This window comes from Zalophus californianus, chromosome 5 (assembly GCF_009762305.2).
Source record: "Zalophus californianus isolate mZalCal1 chromosome 5, mZalCal1.pri.v2, whole genome shotgun sequence".
In the NCBI taxonomy this organism is placed as follows: Eukaryota; Metazoa; Chordata; class Mammalia; order Carnivora; family Otariidae; genus Zalophus; species Zalophus californianus.
The window spans coordinates 29,042,854-29,060,183 of NC_045599.1; the positions used below are offsets into that span (position 1 = coordinate 29,042,854).

A 17,330-nucleotide genomic window follows, 5' to 3' on the forward strand; every position below is an offset into this window, starting at 1 on the left:
TCCTCCACTATCAGCCTTCAGCCTTCAGCCTCCCCTCCCACAGCAAGGAGCCTCTTCAGGGTCCCCTGCCTTCCCTGACTGGCATTGTTCAGGCTCTTGCCTCCACCCACCTGCCCTTCTCTACTACCTTCATGGGTCAAAACCCAGGTTGTCTCTTTAGGATCCGCCCAGATGTCACCTCCTTCCTGAGGCTTCTGAGTTTGCCCTGGAGACTTTCTTCTGTCCCTCCTGGCCTGTATTCTTTACAGGTCATCCAGAGTATGGGGTTTCCTGGCCTCCTAGCTGATGTTTGAAGAACACATGATAGGGGAGACCCTCCACATGGCAGAGCTGGGGCAGACGTCTTCAACACAAACTTCTCTCCTGCTGTCAGCAGCTCAAGCCCTCTGCATCCCTGGCAGGTTGGTCCCCAATAGGTGTTCAGCAGGGACTTTGGGATGTGGTCTCAATGGCTGTCCGGGATCCTTCCACCCCCTCCTCCCATGCCCCTTTCCTCCTGCAGAAACCAGTCCATTCTAGATCTACCTGGTCCCCTGACCTGCCTAGCCTCCACCTGTCCTGGGCACCAGCCTACTGATGTCTATCAGTTGAGAAGAAAAGCCCAAGGTGGGCCAAGATTTCCTTGCTCTCAGACGGGCACAGAACCAGCTCGGCCCATGGGAGTCTGCCAGGGAGGACAGAACAGAGGGTATCCCAGGGCATTCCCCATGATTACTGGGGCATCTGCTCCGGAAGCCCTAACAATATGAGTGTGGTTGGCAAATGTTCGTATCATCTTATTGATGGTAGAGAAACTAAAACACAGAAGTTAGGACATTTATGCAGATGGGCCAGGGCAGGGATGGGGGCAAGCAAGGGCTTTGAGAAAGTCACCTCCATTTTCTGAGTCTTAGCCAAGAGGCAGCACCTTGGTTAAGAGCTGGGCCCTGGAGTCATACAGTAGGTGTGTGTATTCACTGGCTCCATTCACTCCATTCACTGGCTGTGTGGCTTTGGGGAAATTGCTTAACCTCCCTGAACCTTACTCCTCTCACCTATAAAATGGGGAATTTCCTCACAGAATAAAATGAGATGTTGTAGGTGGAGCATATAGTACTGGGCCAGCTTGGAGCCCTGGTTTAAAAAAAAAAAAAAAGACCCTGGTACATTCAAGGTCTTGATACTGGGGCATTCTCTCTCCAAGTACAGTCAGCTCTGAAAATCCTCAGATGGATCCTCCTCAGTCCCCTCAGAAGTCCTCTCTGGCACGTTCAGATTCCTCTGAGCCTCCCAGGTCAGCTCCTTTTTCACTGCCCAAGTGTATGCTCCGCCAGCCCCGGGCAGAGGAATCTGGGCCCGGAAACTACCCCTGGGGCCGCCAAGCTGGTTTTTTCCTCCCGAGATCCCAAGTGCTGGACGGCAGCGCCCTCTGCTGGCACATCTTGACAAGACACCCAGAGCTGGTGTCACTGTGGCCCAGAATTTCATACTTTTTGGATACTGCCTAAGACGGAAGTCATCTGTACTCTCCAAAAGACAGAAGGGGAAAATGAGGCCTGGACTTGTCCACGGGGCCCAGGGAGGCAGCAGCAGCACCCCAGAAGCAGAGCCCAGGCCACCCAGTCTCCCAGTGGCTGCTTTGCCCCCCTGCACAGCCCTGCAGCTCTGTTTCTTGACTTGGAGTCAAATTGAATCGCTGGACCAAATACAGTCTGAACATGCTCTGAATAGACTTTCTCAAAGAACTGTCAATAAAGGAGGGAACATTGCCCCAAATGAGAAGCTCGAACAGCACCTTAAAAATCACTGTATGCTCTTTTCCATTAGAGTCAGGGAAGGAACCAGAGAGCTCCCACTGTCTGAGGCCAGTACAGGATGGACGCAACAGGTGCAAATGCCCAAAGAAAAAGACCACATACACGTGTGTTTCCAATCCATTCATTTGCATTCAAAGGTCAGGAAGTCCTGTTCATTTGCTCCGTGGCCGAAGCTTAGGATGCCGTGGCGGTGGATGAGTCAGAAGAGTCCTACGCTTCCAGGCATCCCGGGCATTGCACGAGGACTGACCAATATGGTAAGGGGTGGAATGAGAAACAGGGATGCCTCAAGAGGGACAAGGGCTTGACCTTAGCCCAGGGGTCTGGGGAGGCCTCTAGGAAGAGGATGTTTCACCTTAGGCCTGAAGGAAGTAGAAGCTGTCCTCCAGAAACGCAAGAGGAGGGAGCCACAAGCAGGAGTGGTTAGTGCAAAGGTCCTGAGGTGGAAAAACATCTGGTAGCTTTGAGGGCCTGAAAGGAGCCAGGCTTCTGTGACATGCCAAGAAAGGCCCAGGGCCTCATCTGCTCTGCCTTATATCTGGACCCCGTCTTAGGCTGTCAGCAGTCAGCAGGCCTTTCTGACTTCTGCTCCACAGCCTTCCCCACTTAAGGTCCACTGAGTGGTGGCTGTCTACCAGGCCTATGCCAGGTGCTGCAGGTTTACAGAATAAGACAGCACCCTGTTCTCAGGAAGACAGACTAACCTTTAGAGGGTGGTAGCCGTGATATGGATATGCCCGAGATATTCTGGAAACACACCGGCGAGAGAGCAGATCCAGTGTGGAGTGGGGTGGTGAGTGCTTCATGGAAGGCGTGTCAGGAGAAGGTGGGGGCTGAGCTGAGTTTCAAAGAAATCAGGTACAGGGGTTAACCAGGGAAGCAGAGGAGAGGGCGTTTGTAGTAGGAGAACACGCGTGCACAGTTGCACACAGAAAGCAGGTGGGGTTTGGAGGGCACACAGCCCAGCTGGGGCTCCAGTCTAAGGGGAGATGGTAGGAAGTAAGAAGTGGAAAGGCCACCAGACCCAGGCCCACAGATCCTCGCATGCCGAGCTGGGGTGTTGGACTTATGCTCAAGGCCATGGGGAGTCATGGGAGGGCCCTCAGCAGAGGAAGGCTGGAGCAGATGGAAGGTTTCAGAAGCTCACTGTGGCAGTGGCTGGAGGCTAGACAGGGGATGGGGCAGAGCGTCTCTGTCACCCTGATGCAGGCAGGCAGTGGTACAGACCTGAGCTCAGCCACAGAGAGGTCAGAAAGGGTGGGCGTCAGGGCCACGGAGGAGATGGCTGATGGCATGAGGCCTGGAGCAGAGAGAGGAATCAGACCACACCCAGGGTCTGGCTTGGGTGACTGGCTGGGTGGGGAAAGAGGAATACTTTGGGAGTTACAGAGTTCAAGGGACGTGTCACATTAGAGATGACGTGGGGCCTCTCAGGTGGCGGTGTTGAGTAAAGAAAGGTGTGTGAGGTCTGAGTGGGCGATGGGATGTGGTGCTTGTGAGCAGAGAGGCGTGGGCGTGGTTGGGACAGGGGGGCCGTGAGGGCCCTGAGAAACCCGGCACGGAAGGCCACACAGGGGAGGAAGCACCGAGGAGGGAGAGCGGAATAGCAGAGAAGGGGAGAAGAGCTGAGCGGGGGTGGGCTTCTAGAAGGCAGGGCCGCAGCTGCAGGCCATGGGGCAGGAGTCCGCTGACCCAGGACTTCGCTGCTCAGGCAAGGCCCGTGGGGAGGGAGGGCTTGGCTGGGAGAGCCTTGAGGAGAGGGAGCTGTGAGGCTGGAGAGACGCAGCGCCCGGAGCCTGAGGCCTGGAGGCCTTCCCTGACAGCTGCCTGGCACACAGCTCCCTCCCCAGGCTCTCATCGTAGCCTCCCTGTGGGCAACCCAAACTGCCTCCTCTCTTTCAGCTCCCAAGAGCAGAGACTGGCCCATAGTTGGGGCTCAGGGAAGTCGTCCCCTGAAAAGGCGAAGGAGAGGTGGGAAGTGGGCCGCTGGTGGTCAGAGTTTAGCAGCCCATCCCACGTGCATACTCCACGGCAGCGGGAAATGTTCCAGGAGGGTACCTCTCGGAAAGAGTTGAGGGAGAAAGGAAATGGGGATTTTTCTGGCCCTAACAACCCAGGGAGCTGACCTCTCTGTGCCTCAGTTTCCCTACCCGCTCCCTCCCAAGGGTAGAATATAAATGTGCATGGCAGCCTTCCAAATGCTCCCAAGCAGGGAAGCCAGGAGTCAGCCACAGACCAGACCTCCCTCCCCAGAGTGAGCATTCTGCCAGGTCCCCCAGCCTAGTGGTCTGGGATGCTCCAGGACTGCCCCTTGACTGCCACTAGACCTGTGTCCTCCCCCTGCCTGTCGGGTGAGGTGCCTCATGCGCAGATTGGTGGCACACATTTGGGAATGGAGCACAGTGGTGTATTCTGGAAAGGAGTCCACACCTTCCATTCTGCTGCACTCAGCAGTTTAAGCAGTAGCTCTCGGGGCCACTGCCTGCCAACTCAGGACCTTCCAGTTACTGCTGACACGGGACTGAGGAATGACAATCGGCCTGGGGGTCCTCCAAGAGAGCGGGCCTTCCCACGTGTTGACTTGCTCAGTGATGAACTCACAGAAGGGCCACTCTTGGGAGACCTTTCATTTCTTAGAACTGTCCCAGCACATACCCCAGACCTGGTAGGTGGGGCACAGCTTGGGGGTCAGTGCTGATGGTGAGCCCCGACTCCTCAACAGGCTTCTAGGCCCTTCTCAGCAAGCCTCAGTGGTCAGACTTCGTCTTGCTTTGGAAGGAGATGGCCTGGGTGGGGGCAGCACGATGGCCTGGGTGAGCTGATATGGACGTGTCAGCGGGAGAGAGCAGGCCCAGCAGAGGCCCCTTCTTCTAGAACATACCCTCACGATGTGGGGGTGCCAAGGCTGGTGTCCCGCTGGAAATTGGCATCAAATCACCTTCCTTCTTGGAAGGAGGTCAGGGAACTCCCATTGCGCCAAAAGCACCTCCACACAGCCACACCATGTGCCCCAGTGAGCGTGGACCTCCGGCTGGGTCCTGGCTGGGTGCAGAGCCTACCTACAAAGAGGATATCTGAGGGACAGAGCACTACCCCTCGGCCTCCCTGGGTGTCCCAGGGCAGACAGTGTAGGCTGAGCCTGGATCTGAGGGGAGCTAGGCCCCTGGAGAGCTGTACCTGAAAATTAGACACGACCCTGAATGTCCAGCTGCTTGCTTGCTTGGGTGCTGAGTGGGAAATGACGGGGATGGCAGTTAGCATCAGCTCCCAGGGCTGGGAGACGGAAGAGAAGGCCCACAGCTGATTGGAATCAGTGCTGTCAGAGCGGTGTCAGGTGAACACAGGGTCCCACCGGGGAAACAATCGGTAGGGCACATATTTATGTTATGTAAGTGTGGGGTCTAGCTGGGCAAGTCTGAAACCTGGAGCACAGGCTGCAAGGCTGGAGATATCCAGGCAGGAGTTGGTGCTGCATTCCACAGGCAAAATTTCTTTTCCCTGGGGGAAGCCTCCATTTTGCTCTTTTAAAAAATTTTTTAATTCTTAAAAATTTTTTTTAATTTTATTTTTTGAGAGAACGTGCATCAGCGAGAGAGAACAAGCAAGGGGGAGCAGCAGAGGCAGAGGGAGAAGCAGACTCCCCACTGAGCAGGGAGCCTGATGTGGGGCTCGATCTCAGGCCCCTGAAATCATGGCCTGAGCCAAAGGCAGCAGCTTAACTGACTGAGCCACCCAGGCGCTCCTATTTTTTTTTTAAATCATTTTTAAGTAACCTCTCCACCCAACAGGGAGCTCAAACTCAAGACCCGAGATCAAGAGTCGCATGCTCTTCCCCCTGAGCCAGGCAGGTGTCCCTCCGTTTTGCTCTTTCGGCCTTTCAGCGGATTGGGTGGGACCCACTCAGGAGATCAAGGATAAGCTCCCATACTTAAAGTCACCTGGTTTGGGCTGTGAACCGTATCTATAGAAATACCTTCTCAGCAACACCTAGGTTAGTGTTTGATGGAATCACTGGGTACTGTCGCACCACAGACCTGACCCGCGGCGGGGCTGATACGAAAGGCTGCTCATAGCCGCTATGCGGAGGAAGTGGAACCCTGCACAGCGCCCCGGGCACAGACTCTGGCCTGAAGACCTCCAGAGAGCGAGTATTCATTTAGAGCTGACTTGGAGTCTACCTTTGGGCTAGGGGCTTTCCGCACACTCTGAGTTATTCTTGGATTGGGTTCTGCAGCCTGGGGCTAGCCAGAGAAGCATGCAGGCTGTGGTGGAGAAAGAGTCCCTAACCTCCAAAAAGGACCTGCAAAACTGTGTGTCCTGTGTCTTTCATGGTGAAACTGTCTCCTAGCTTTCAATCAGCCCCTCGGAAAACGAGGGGCTTCTTGCCACGCTGTTCGCTGCGCCTTCAGTTAGCGTTCCTTCGGCGCTGTTTTATGATCCTATCACAGCGAGCTCTTGGTGTTTCTGATCCCGTTCTTGCCGACTCGGGATAAAGCCTCCCTTTCTACCTCTTGTGATGAACTTTGCAAAACTCTCCCTGACATCCCTTGCCGTGTCCCGGAGGAAATGTGGACAAGGCGGGGCCGGCATCTTTGCCTCAAGGCCTGGAGAGAGGGTGTGAGGTGGTCAGGCGTGGGCGCCGGGGCGGGGCGGGGCAGGGGGGCGGCGAGGGAATGCGGCGCCCCGGGCCCCAGTGTCCCCGAGCGGCGCGGTGCGGCGCCTTTAAGGTCCGCTGGGGGCGTGCTAGCCGCGGCCGCGGGCGCTCGGAGAGGTGAGAGCGCGGCGGCTTGCGGGCCGGGCGGCGCGGAGACCCGGCTCGCGGTAGGAGCTGCGGCGCGCTCGAGGCTCCCACCTCCTTCCCCGACACGCGGGCCCGCGGGCCACACGCCGCTAACTCAGACTGGGCACCGACCCGGCTCCAGGAGCGCGGGGCGCCGCGGCTCCGACCATGGGCAGCTTTCAGCTGGACGACTTCGCGGCGGGCTGGATCGGAGGTGAGCCCAGCCCTGGATGGGAGGGAGCCTCCCGGGAGGTGAGTGTGCTCGCGGGAGGCGCCCGGGCGCGGGAGAAAAAGGGAGACCCGGCCGAGTTTACAGACCGTGCCGTGGTGGGTCTGGGACCCCCGCACCCGTGCGCCTCCACCACGCGCGCAGCGTGCGCGCCGCCTGCTACCGGAGTGCCCCGCTGCGCCGCGGCTGCTGGCCTCGCTGCCCCTCGCCCGCTGGCCCGCCAGCGTCGCGGGTTCCCCCGGAGCTGCGGCTTTGCCTCCGAGGGAGGACCTGGCGAACTGGCACTGGTAACCATTAAACCGGCCGTCGAAGCCAACAGCCAATGGAGCGCCCAGGCACGCACACACCCTTCAGAGCCCGGCTGTGCGCCTGAGTGTGGGGACGCGGCTGCAAGAACTTGTGGGTGAGGGTGACGACTGTCCAGGGGGCAGGATGGGGAGCCCGGCTTCGCGGTCAGGCCTGCCCTAGGGGGCACCCTGGCTGGAGGGTGCGGGGCGCGCCGAGCTGGGAGCCCAGCGCCTGGCTGCAGGTGCCCATTGCCAGATAGGAGGAACCCTTCCTGTTTTCAGCCTTTATCGACTGTCACTTCTCCCCGCACTCTTGGACCCGCTCCTCCCTTGGAGCCGCTCCTGGAGCCGCTGTCTGCTGGGCCCGGGATGGGTCGGCTTGGGCAAGAGTTGCATCCATTTCCTTGCTTCTCTGATCTTCTCTTTACAGTAGGTTTATTTCTCTACTTCTGTCAGCTACTGACAGGATGTGGGGAGGGTTTGAGAAGCACTAGCACGTACTGTAAAGTATCCTCTTTCTTTTGGCCACATCTAAGAGAATCATCAGAAAAGGGATGTTGGCAAATGCAACCCCTGCCTGAAGTCACAACCAAAAACAAAACCAAAAACTTGAGGTGCTGAGACAGAGGCTATAATTAGTATGTTTGTACCCCACCAAGTATTCTGGGAATGAAGACCAGATTTATAGGAAAATGAAAATGAAACAAATAAAAAGAGCAACAGACCAGATAGCATTCCAGGATCCCTTTCTGAGGGCTGCTCCCGCCTCTGTCCCCCAGCAGGTGGCTGCAGGGCTCCTGTGCTTCTTGCTGTCATGAGCAGAGGAGGTCCCTTTCACCATAAGCAGTTATTTTGCACAGGCTTTCTAGACCTTCCTCTCCTAACTTTACCATGGCGGGGGGTGGGGTGGGGAGTGTGCTGTACCCAGAGCCCCACTAGCCATGTTCAGGCCCTCTTTGGGCAACCATCAGCCAATCTGGGGGAGAGCCTTCCCTACTTAAGGCTGTCCCCTTACGTAGCCAGACCAACTTCAGTAGGGCTGTCCCTGGCTGGGTTTGAGGGTAAGGCTGTCTGAGTAACTGCAGGTCTCTGATGACTCCGGGGCCCTCCCCAAGTCACACAGTAAGTAGTGGATTGTCCTTTATTCTACGATCGTCCTCATTTTGTTCATGTTAACATTTTGTTGTTGTCTTTTGGTTTGGGAGTTTTCTTGCTTCCATGAAGTGAGGATGGGTGTCGTAACTGAATACTCAGTTGGTAGCAAGTGCTGTTGAAGTGCCACAGGTATTTTTAAAACAACTTCACTGAGGCTATTTTATGCATCATACGATATACCCGTTTCAAGTGTACAATTCGGTAATTTTTAGCAACCTTACCAGTGTTTCAGCTATTTCCATAAATTTGTTCTAGCACATTTTCTTCCCCAGTAAGATCCTTCGTGCCCATTCACAGTTAAATTCCATCTCCTCCTCCTCCCTCTGGGCATGCCCACTTCCATGGGAAGGAGGGGCTGAGAGGGGTCTGGTGGTTCTAGATGGAACACATGCCTGTTCTGGGGTTAGCTGGTTCCTCTGCCCCTCTCTCTACTGTCTCATATTCCAGGACTGCCTTACCTGGTTAAGTCACCCCTGCTAGCAGAGATGCTTCATTCCTCATCAGGGTGGCAGGGAATTTATTGTAGAGGATTTGTTCCTGTTTCAACCTCGGAGTCACCAACTTCAACAACAATGTCTTCTTCATCGACATGACTTCAGGGCAGTCTTGCTTCCCACCAAAGCTGTTTGGGCCTTGTGACTCTGTGTGTGGATGGGTATTTTTCTGTGAGAGGAAAAATCCAGAGTATCATCACCATGTCAGAGAGGCCTTCTTTAAAAAAACAAAAACAAAAAACAAACAAATAATAAAAAAAACCCTAAAACTGGAGAGTGACAGCATCTCTTTTTGAACAGCCTCTAAGAGCCAGGGCTTTGCTGGTACTTGACCCTCATTAGCTCATTTCATTCTTACAATGGAACTGCGAGGTAGGTGCTAATATGACTCCCACCTACACCTGCTAAAAGTGAGGTCTAGAAAAAGTGAAGTAACCTATAAGTAACTGAAAAGTTTCTGCATTTTCTCTTCACACCTTTCCCCCTTTTCTCTGAGGCAAATATCACATAACCTAGAAATAACCATTTTCAAGCATCCAATTCAGTGGCATTTAGTGCATTCATGGTGTTGTGCATCTGTCAGCTCTGTCTAGTTCCAAATTTTCCTCATGCCCAAAGAAGTCCCTGGATCCATCAAGCAGTCACTCCCGTTTCCCCTTCCCCCAAGCCCTGACAACCCTTAATGGTTATCAGGTTTCTGTCTCCGTGGATTTGCCTGTTCTGGATAATTTGAGTAGATGGCATGAGACACAATGGGACCCTTCCGTGTCTAGCCTCTTGCACCCAGTGTACCATTCTCAGCCTTCATCCACACTGCAGCGTGCTTCGGCACTTCATCCCCATGGATGTCCAACAAGATTCATCACGGGGATTTACCACATGGCATTTACCCGCTCACGCACTGATGATGGACATTTGGGCTGTTTCCACCTTTTGGCCGTTGCGAATAGTGCTGCTGCGAATATACGTGTTCAGATACTTGTTCCAGTGCCTGTGGTCTGCTCTTTTAGGTCTCTATCTAGGAGTGGAATTGCTGGGTTGTGTGGTGATTCTTTGTTTCACTTCTTGAAGAAATGACAAACCATTACCACAGTGGCTGCAACATTATACATTCCCACCAGCAACATACAAGAGTTCCAGGCTCTCCATATCATTGCCAACACTTACTGTTTTCCTTTAAAACAAAACAACAACAACAACAAACAATTACACTCATCCTAGTGGGTATGAAGGGGAATCTCCCTGTGATGTTGATTTGCCTTTCCCTAATGACTAATGGTGTTAGGCATGTTTTCATGTACACATTGGCCATGTGTATATTTTCTTTGGAGAAATGTCTCTTCATGTCCTTTGCTCATAAAAAAAAAAAAATTGTGTGGGGGAGTCACCTGCATACTTTAGTCGGTGGAATGTGTGACTCTTGATCTCAGGGTTGTGAGTTCAAACCTCCTGTTGGGCGTGGAGCCTACTTAAAAAAAATACTTTTTTAGTTTCAAGTATTTCTTATAAATTCTGGATACTAGACCCTTATCACCTATATGATGTGCAGATATTTCTCCCCGTTCCATAGGTTGTCTTCACTTCTTGATAGTGTCCTTTGCTGCACACAAGTTTTTAATCGGTATGACACACAGTTTATTTTTTCTTTTGTGACTTGTGCTTTTGGTTTCATATCTAAGGATCTCTTGCCATTCTAGGATCAAGAAGTTTTCCCCTGTGTTTTAGTAAATGATTTTTATACTTTCAGTGTTTCCATTAAGGTCTTTGGTCAATTTTGAGTTCATTTTTGTATATGATATGAGGGTGGGGTCTAACGTCATTCTTAGGCATGCAGATACGCAGTTGTCCCAGCGCCTTCACTGTCCTTTTGTGGGGGTGCTTGTTTCTAGAGGCAGAGCCTAGGTTTTACTTCATTTTCTCTGCCTTCCCCAGTGCCTGGGCTGGTGCCCAGCACATTGCCGGGGGGTGAGAGGGCTCTGGGAACTGGGCATTGACTGAACGAGTAGATGTGAGTGCCTGAGCCGTCTGTCTTATCCCAGGAGCCAGCAGGTGCACGTGAGGAGTCCAGGGGCTCAGTGACCAGGTCTTCTTCTTTGATCAACAGGTGCAGCCAGCGTCATCGTCGGCCACCCTCTAGACACGGTCAAGGTACTGTGGCCATGTTTGCCATTACCTCTTGGAAAGCGGCCTGGAGTGAGTCTGCCTCCAGCAATATGTCTGCTGTTTCTGATCCCAAGACAGTTTCCAGCCCAGGGCCAAGGCTCTGTGCCAACCCCGGAGGGTGGGGGGCCGGAGGACTGGTTTGGAATCATCCCTCTCCTCTCGTTACTTGGCAGCAATTTTGTTTTTGTGAATGCCAGATTTCTGCCTCCAGGTTCTCAGGGGCTGTGGGGGAGGGCCAGGCAATGGTACGGATCCCCTGCCAGTCTCGGCAACTGAGGAACCGGGAAAGGCTTCCAGTGTGAGGTGGCATCTGAGTCCAGAATTTAAGGTTGGGTTTCAGGTGATGAGAAAAGATGTTCCAGGCTCAGAGAGCCGCAAGAGCTAAGGCACCGAGGTGGGGACCCTGCGTGGGGGTCACGCTTGGGAAAAGCCAGCATGGCCGGTTTGGCTGATGCATCAGGTTTCAGCAGCTGTAGAGCAGAATCCAGGAAAGGTGGGTCAGCACTCAACCCTGGGAGGCCTTCACTGTCAGATTAGGACTGCGGACTTGGGTTGGGAATGGGAAGCCATTATAACTGGGAAGTGCAGGAGGTATGAGGACTCAACAGGGCCATCTGGCAAGGCGGGGGGATCATCCACGCCCCTTGTTCTACAGATGGAGAAACTGGCCCAGGAAGGGGAAAGGGCTTGCCTGAGGTCATGCCAGGCGTTAAAGCATTGAGGAGTGAGTGAGTGAGGAGCTCTACAAAAGGACATTCTTTGACTCCACGCCCATCCCTGCCCCCTGTCCCCAGGAGTGAGCAGGACTACAGAGCCATACCCTGGGAGCACTGTTGGTCGCAAATAGTGCCTTCTCACCCCTGACTTGCACATTCCTATCTAAAGCTTTGCCTGGATCGTGCACTAAGAGGAACTGCTCAGGCTTTTCCCAAGTGGCTGCTACAGTCACTTTCCCCCTGTCTTCTTCCCGGTATGACAGTGGGCCCTCCTAGGGCAGAGCCCAGGCCTGCTTTCTTCTTGATGGGGGATCAGCCTATTTGTCTTAGATAGCTTAAGATCTTTCCTGGCTCTTTGTGTCACCCATATGGGCCCTGCCTTTTGCTCATACATCAAACGCATACCAGACACTTTCTGTGTGTAGACGGTATGGGGATAGCAAGGCATCAGTAGTAGGCAAAGCAAATCCAATCCCTGCCCCTGTGGGCCTTCCAGCTAAATTCCCGGCACAGGCAACCTCTGTGTCTCCCTGGTTAGAACATCCTTCCCTTCCCCCCAGCTTGGCCAGGGGCTGGTGGAGCTTGTTGGAGGTTCCCCCTCCCTGCACAGGCAGGTCTGGCTGCCTGAAAAGGCTGGAGTGCTCCTCCTGCTGTCCACTCTGCCCCTTGAGCCTCTGAGAGAGCCCTTCCTGATGCATCAAATCCAGTCTCTGCCCAGCCTGAGAAACTCCTCGCTCAGGGTACCAGCCTGGTGATGCCAGCCTTCATGGCTGGCCATGGCTCAGGGCCCTTGCTACTCCCCAAAACATGCTCCTTCCTTCCTTTCTTCTGGCTGACATTTTCTCTGGAGTCCCTACCTGAGAAAGGTCCAGGCAAGAGCTTTAGGGTCGGAATAATCTGGAGTGCGGTCTCAGCCTGCCTACCTACTCTCCTGTGACCAGGATGCAGCACTTTACCTCCCCAAGCCTTGCTCTCCTCATCTGAAAAATGGGCAAAGAGCACCTCCCAGCAGGGCTGCTGTGAAGATTGTCCCTGAGGCACTGAGCATAGAGTCATGAGTGAGCCGTTCCTATCCTGATGAACACACATGCTTGTGTGTTGTAGGTGACCTGGGACTTGTCCAAGGTCCCAGGCCTTGCCTCGGGAAGAGCCAAGCTAAAAGCACCTGGGCTGCTAACCCAGGTCAGAGGCTCCTTCCCTGCCCGTGGCTGTCCCATCACTGGTGGGAGAGCCAGCCCCTGGCTGCTTGGTGGCCGTGAAGCTGGGATCCAGATTCTCACCTGACTCTCTGCCCAGATGGTGCATTTCAGGTATATGCCTGATGCAGTGTGATTAGGGTTTCCTGATCAGGGCTCAGCTGCCTTTAGACCAGCTAGCGAACTGTAAGAGAATAGATAGGCGTGTGGTAAGCTGCTAAATTTGTCGTAATTTGTTACAGCAGCAATAGGACAACTAATACAAGAAGTCAGCTTCTCCATCTGTAAAATGGGGACAGTATCCAGGCCCAGCGGCATTTGTGGGATTCCATGAGATAAGTTCTAGAAGAGGCCCAGTACTTCCCAAGGAATGCAATTGCCGCACACTAAATTCCAGCCCCTGTTGTAAGGAGACCCTGGAGGCATGTGCTGTGTGGCTGGCCTCTGTGGCAGTGTCCTCAAGTGTTCAGCATGGCTGGACGGCCGTTGCTCCATGGTTTTGGAACTCTTCTGTGATCTGGGATTGACTCCTGGGTTGAGTTTCCTCATGTACGGTTTGCTTGACTCGGGCACTGGAGTTTTTCAGTGGAACTTGATCCTTCTTGGGGCCTCAACCTGTGGATTCAGTCCCCAGAGGTAGCCCTGTCAGCGCTGGGGCCAGTGGAGAGAGCATTCACCCCCACGCCAGCCTTAAATGGGGGAAGAGAGGGAGGCCTGTGCCCATGTCCCTTCGCCTATAATCTTGTCTAGGTTGGGGATACCCCACCCCAAGGTAGAGCTCTGTGGGTCTGCTCCACCGTGAAAGCCCGCTTCTCATCTTGCTGCGCCTTCCCCTGTGTCTTCACCTCTAGGCAATTAAATACTGCAGTTTCCCTCAAGCAGCCCACACTTCTGACCCCTGGGTCTGTTTTTCCCCAAGGTACTTGTCATCATCAGACATAAATATTTGCTTGGGAATTGCCTTTTATTGACTTTTTTTTCCCCATCCCCACTTGGTTCTAAGTTCCACAAGGCCAGGAAGCTGATTTCCTCTACTGCTGAATCTCCTGAGTGGAACAGGGGTGGTTGGAAAACAGGCCTTCAATCATATAGGTTGAATGAGTCAACCATTATATCTCTTTGATTATGAAAGTAACACTTAGAAAACATACGATACCCATATGACCTCACTGATATGAGGAATTTTTAACCTCAGGAAACAAACTGAGGGTTGCTGGAGTGGTGGGGGGTGGGAGGGATGGGGTGCCTGGGTGACAGACATTGGGGAGGGTATGTGCTATGGTGAGCGCTGTGAATTGTGCAAGACTGTTGAATCACAGATCTGTACTTCTGAAACAAATAATGCAATATATGTTAAGAAAAAAAGAAGAAGATAACAGGAGGGGAAGAATGAAGGGGAGTAAGTCGGAGGGGGAGACGAACCATGAGAGACGATGGACTCTGAAAAACAAACTGAGGGTTCTAGAGGGGAGGGGGTTGGGGGGATGGGTTAGCCTGGTGATGGGTATTAAAGAGGGCACATTCTGCGCGGAGCACTGGGTGTTATGCACAAACAATGAATCATGGAACACTACATCAAAAACTAATGATGTATGGTGATTAACATAACAATAAAAATAAAAAAAATAGAAAACATACGATACCATTTACCTATCATGCTTGTGAGAGTGCTACAGATTTCCCATGGCTATCTGGGTCTCTAACCCTGTTGAGATGAATGCCTATGAAACTCTTAGCCACGCTATTAGCCGAGGTGGTTAGCTTGGGGTTGGGAGTCAGGGAGGGAGAATGTGGAATTTTTTTATTCAGAAAATTTATTCTCATCTTAGTTGTGTACTTAAAATTATTTTTAAATTATGTAAATTGAAAATAATGAAAGTAACCTGTCTGTCATAGGAAAGTTGGAAATGAAACGCCATTCAGTATAGAAAAACATCACCCGTGATTTTCACCTCAGAGACCAACACTTTTATGATGTGTGTTCTGCCAGAGTCTTCGCTACTTGTCTACACACTGAGCTCAGGCTGTTGGTGTGATGTGTTAGTCTGCACCCTGGGTCTTAGTTCTCATGGGACCCTGGGTTCTGGGGGGTAGTGTCCAGTCACCCCTTCTGTGGTTCTCAGAGTTTCTTCTTACCAGGCTCGAGGGGGTGCCCTGGCACTTTTGTGAGGCTCCTCAGACCCTCTGTGGCTGTCTGCCCTCTGTCACCAGAGCCAGCCTCCGTTAGGGGACACCATGTCTTCCCCTCCAGCCCCTCATTTAGCCAGTGCAAAGGGGACATATGCCAGGGCCATGCTCAGCATGGGGACAAGAAGGAAATATGAGACAGCCCTGCCATAGAGAGGGGGCCCAAATCCAAAGTAAACAGACAGAGAGATAATGCCATTGCAACACTGAAGCTCAGCCCCCAAAGATAAGCAGGACCTGGAGGAAGAGCCTTCTGGGGAAAGGAAGAGCCGGTGGAGAGTTCAGGCAGGAAGGGGGAGGGGGAAGGTGAGGCCAGGGACTGGGGGATGTGCCACGCGGTAGGCACAGAGGGCAGGGGCATGGAGGAAGGGGCACACAGGGGTGAGAGGCAGGCTCAGTGTCTACCCAGGCCTCTTTGACACTGGTAGAGAGTGTGGGGTTTACTCTGAGTCTGATGGGAAGACACCAGTGAGCTGTAAAGAGTGACTCGCTGCTGTCAGAAATGATCAGTATGACTGTTGTGTAGACGCAGGCCAGGGGCTGAGAGGGAAGCCGGAGGCCAGTGTGAAACCAGCCCACTGTCCAGGTGAGAGATGAAGGGGCTCTGGAGCCACGAAGGGAATTCTTAGGATGGCAGAGTGATGGGCAGTGGATGGGGCAGAGCCCCGGAGTAGTGCTTGTACTCAAGAGGCAGGGATCACATGTCCCCCAACAAGCATCATTTTTGAACAACAAATGGACTTTTGTTCTTCTCTCAGACCAAGAAGACTTCTGCTGCACTCAGCAAAGCCGGAATGGGACGTTGAAGGAGGCAGTGTGGGCAGTGGACAGAGCACCAGCCTGGAGGGGACAGAAACCCAGCCCTCCTTACTGGCTGGCTCACTTTGGGCAGGGCCTTCCCCTCCCTGGGCCTCAGTGCCACAAGCCTAGTATCTCTGGGGCAGTGGGGGTGTGAATCATCTCGGTTTGGGCCCTCACCTCCTTGCATCTCTCCGCAGACTCGCCTGCAGGCCGGCGTCAACTATGGGAACACCCTCAGCTGCATCCGCACGGTGTATAGGAGGGAGAGTGTAAGTGCCTCTTGGGTGGGGGCTGGAGCAGTACCCCTCAGGGACTCCTGCAGACAGCTCGAAGCCTGCCCAGGGCCTGGGCACCGTGGCCATAGCCCCAACGCCAGCCCGTCAGGCCGGAGGCCTGTTCATTTCTGCTCATCACATTTGGCTCGGTTTTGCCTCCTTTCTCCTCATCTCACACCACACCTCAAATATTGTGTGTCACCTAAACTTAACCCTGCCATCTTGTGCACGGTTATTGGGGGAAAAAACTGATTTTGTGGAACCTCCCTGGAGAAATTCGGAGGAATTTAGAATCACAGAGTGGAAAATTCCTGCAGAAACAAGGGGACCTGTCAGTTTTCACAGCCAGGGGCGAGGGTGGTAAACCGTGTGCTCACAGGCTTCCCTTCATCTGGGGTGGCTTTGAGCCAGGCACTTGGGATTCCAGATGCCCAGAGCTGGCTTGTCCCTCAGGTTGCTGGAAACCAGGGGACTCAAGATTTTCCTTTCCAAAGAGGAAAACCCAAATAATATTTTGTGGAAAATGTATCAGGTGCCCTTCTTAAGAATGAGCATGTGCTGTCAGAAGACTTTCTAAGGCCCTGCCTTGGGGAATTTAAAATACATTTTCTAATTAACGATGAAATGACTTGATGATTTAAAGGAATGGTCAGTAGCAGCCCTGGGCTTTCCCTTGAGTCCCTGGAAATGTGGCCTCGTTGTCGACCACCGTCTGCACAGCCTCCTAGCGGGTGCCCCGGGGGTTCAGGAGCCTCCTGCCTGCGCCTGGACTTTTTCCTCAGAGGTGTGTTTTGTGTCAGGGCGTTGCTTGACCTCTCTTGCTGGGCTGCTTTACAATGGACTGCAAACTTGGTTCAAGCTGTTCAGGGTGATGTGTGATTCCCCAGTTCCCTGAGAGGTGGCCATTGATTCTCCTTTTTGGCACACACTGTCCACAGTGCCTGCCAGCCACAGTCCCAACCCCGGGGCGTTTTGTGGGGACTGTGGGCATTCCTTGGAGACACAGCCCCTCAGGGCTAAGTGATGTCCTCACGTTATCTGAGGGAGCTTGTTTTGGAAGAAGAACCTCAGGTGGGGTGTGTGTGTGTGCATGTGTGGTATGCATGCACGTGTGTGTGAATGTGTGTGTATGTGTATCCCATCTCTGGCAAATAGGGTGCACACACCCAGGTCAGGATTAGCAGGTTTGTGTGCAGCCTGGAGTTGGGACAACAGCTTTCTGGTACTTTCTCATTTTTGGCACAGGGCTGA

General features: G+C 53.4%; 1 protein-coding gene across 2 annotated transcripts in view; it reads left to right on the forward strand.

The window, feature by feature from the left end:
* The first annotated feature begins 6,567 nt into the window (after window positions 1-6,567).
* Window positions 6,568-17,330, forward strand: part of SLC25A48 (solute carrier family 25 member 48) — a 40,206-nt gene continuing 29,443 nt past the window's right edge. Inside the window, exons 1-4 of one of the 2 annotated variants that reach the window (XM_027607212.2) lie at window positions 6,568-6,790; window positions 10,846-10,889; window positions 16,002-16,073; window positions 16,723-16,863. In XM_027607212.2, coding sequence (XP_027463013.1) covers window positions 6,745-6,790; window positions 10,846-10,889; window positions 16,002-16,073; window positions 16,723-16,863 — 303 coding nt within the window. In that variant the 5' untranslated portion in view covers window positions 6,568-6,744. The remainder of the gene's footprint in view (window positions 6,791-10,845; window positions 10,890-16,001; window positions 16,074-16,722; window positions 16,864-17,330) is intronic. The other variant, XM_027607213.2, reaches the window with a different exon arrangement.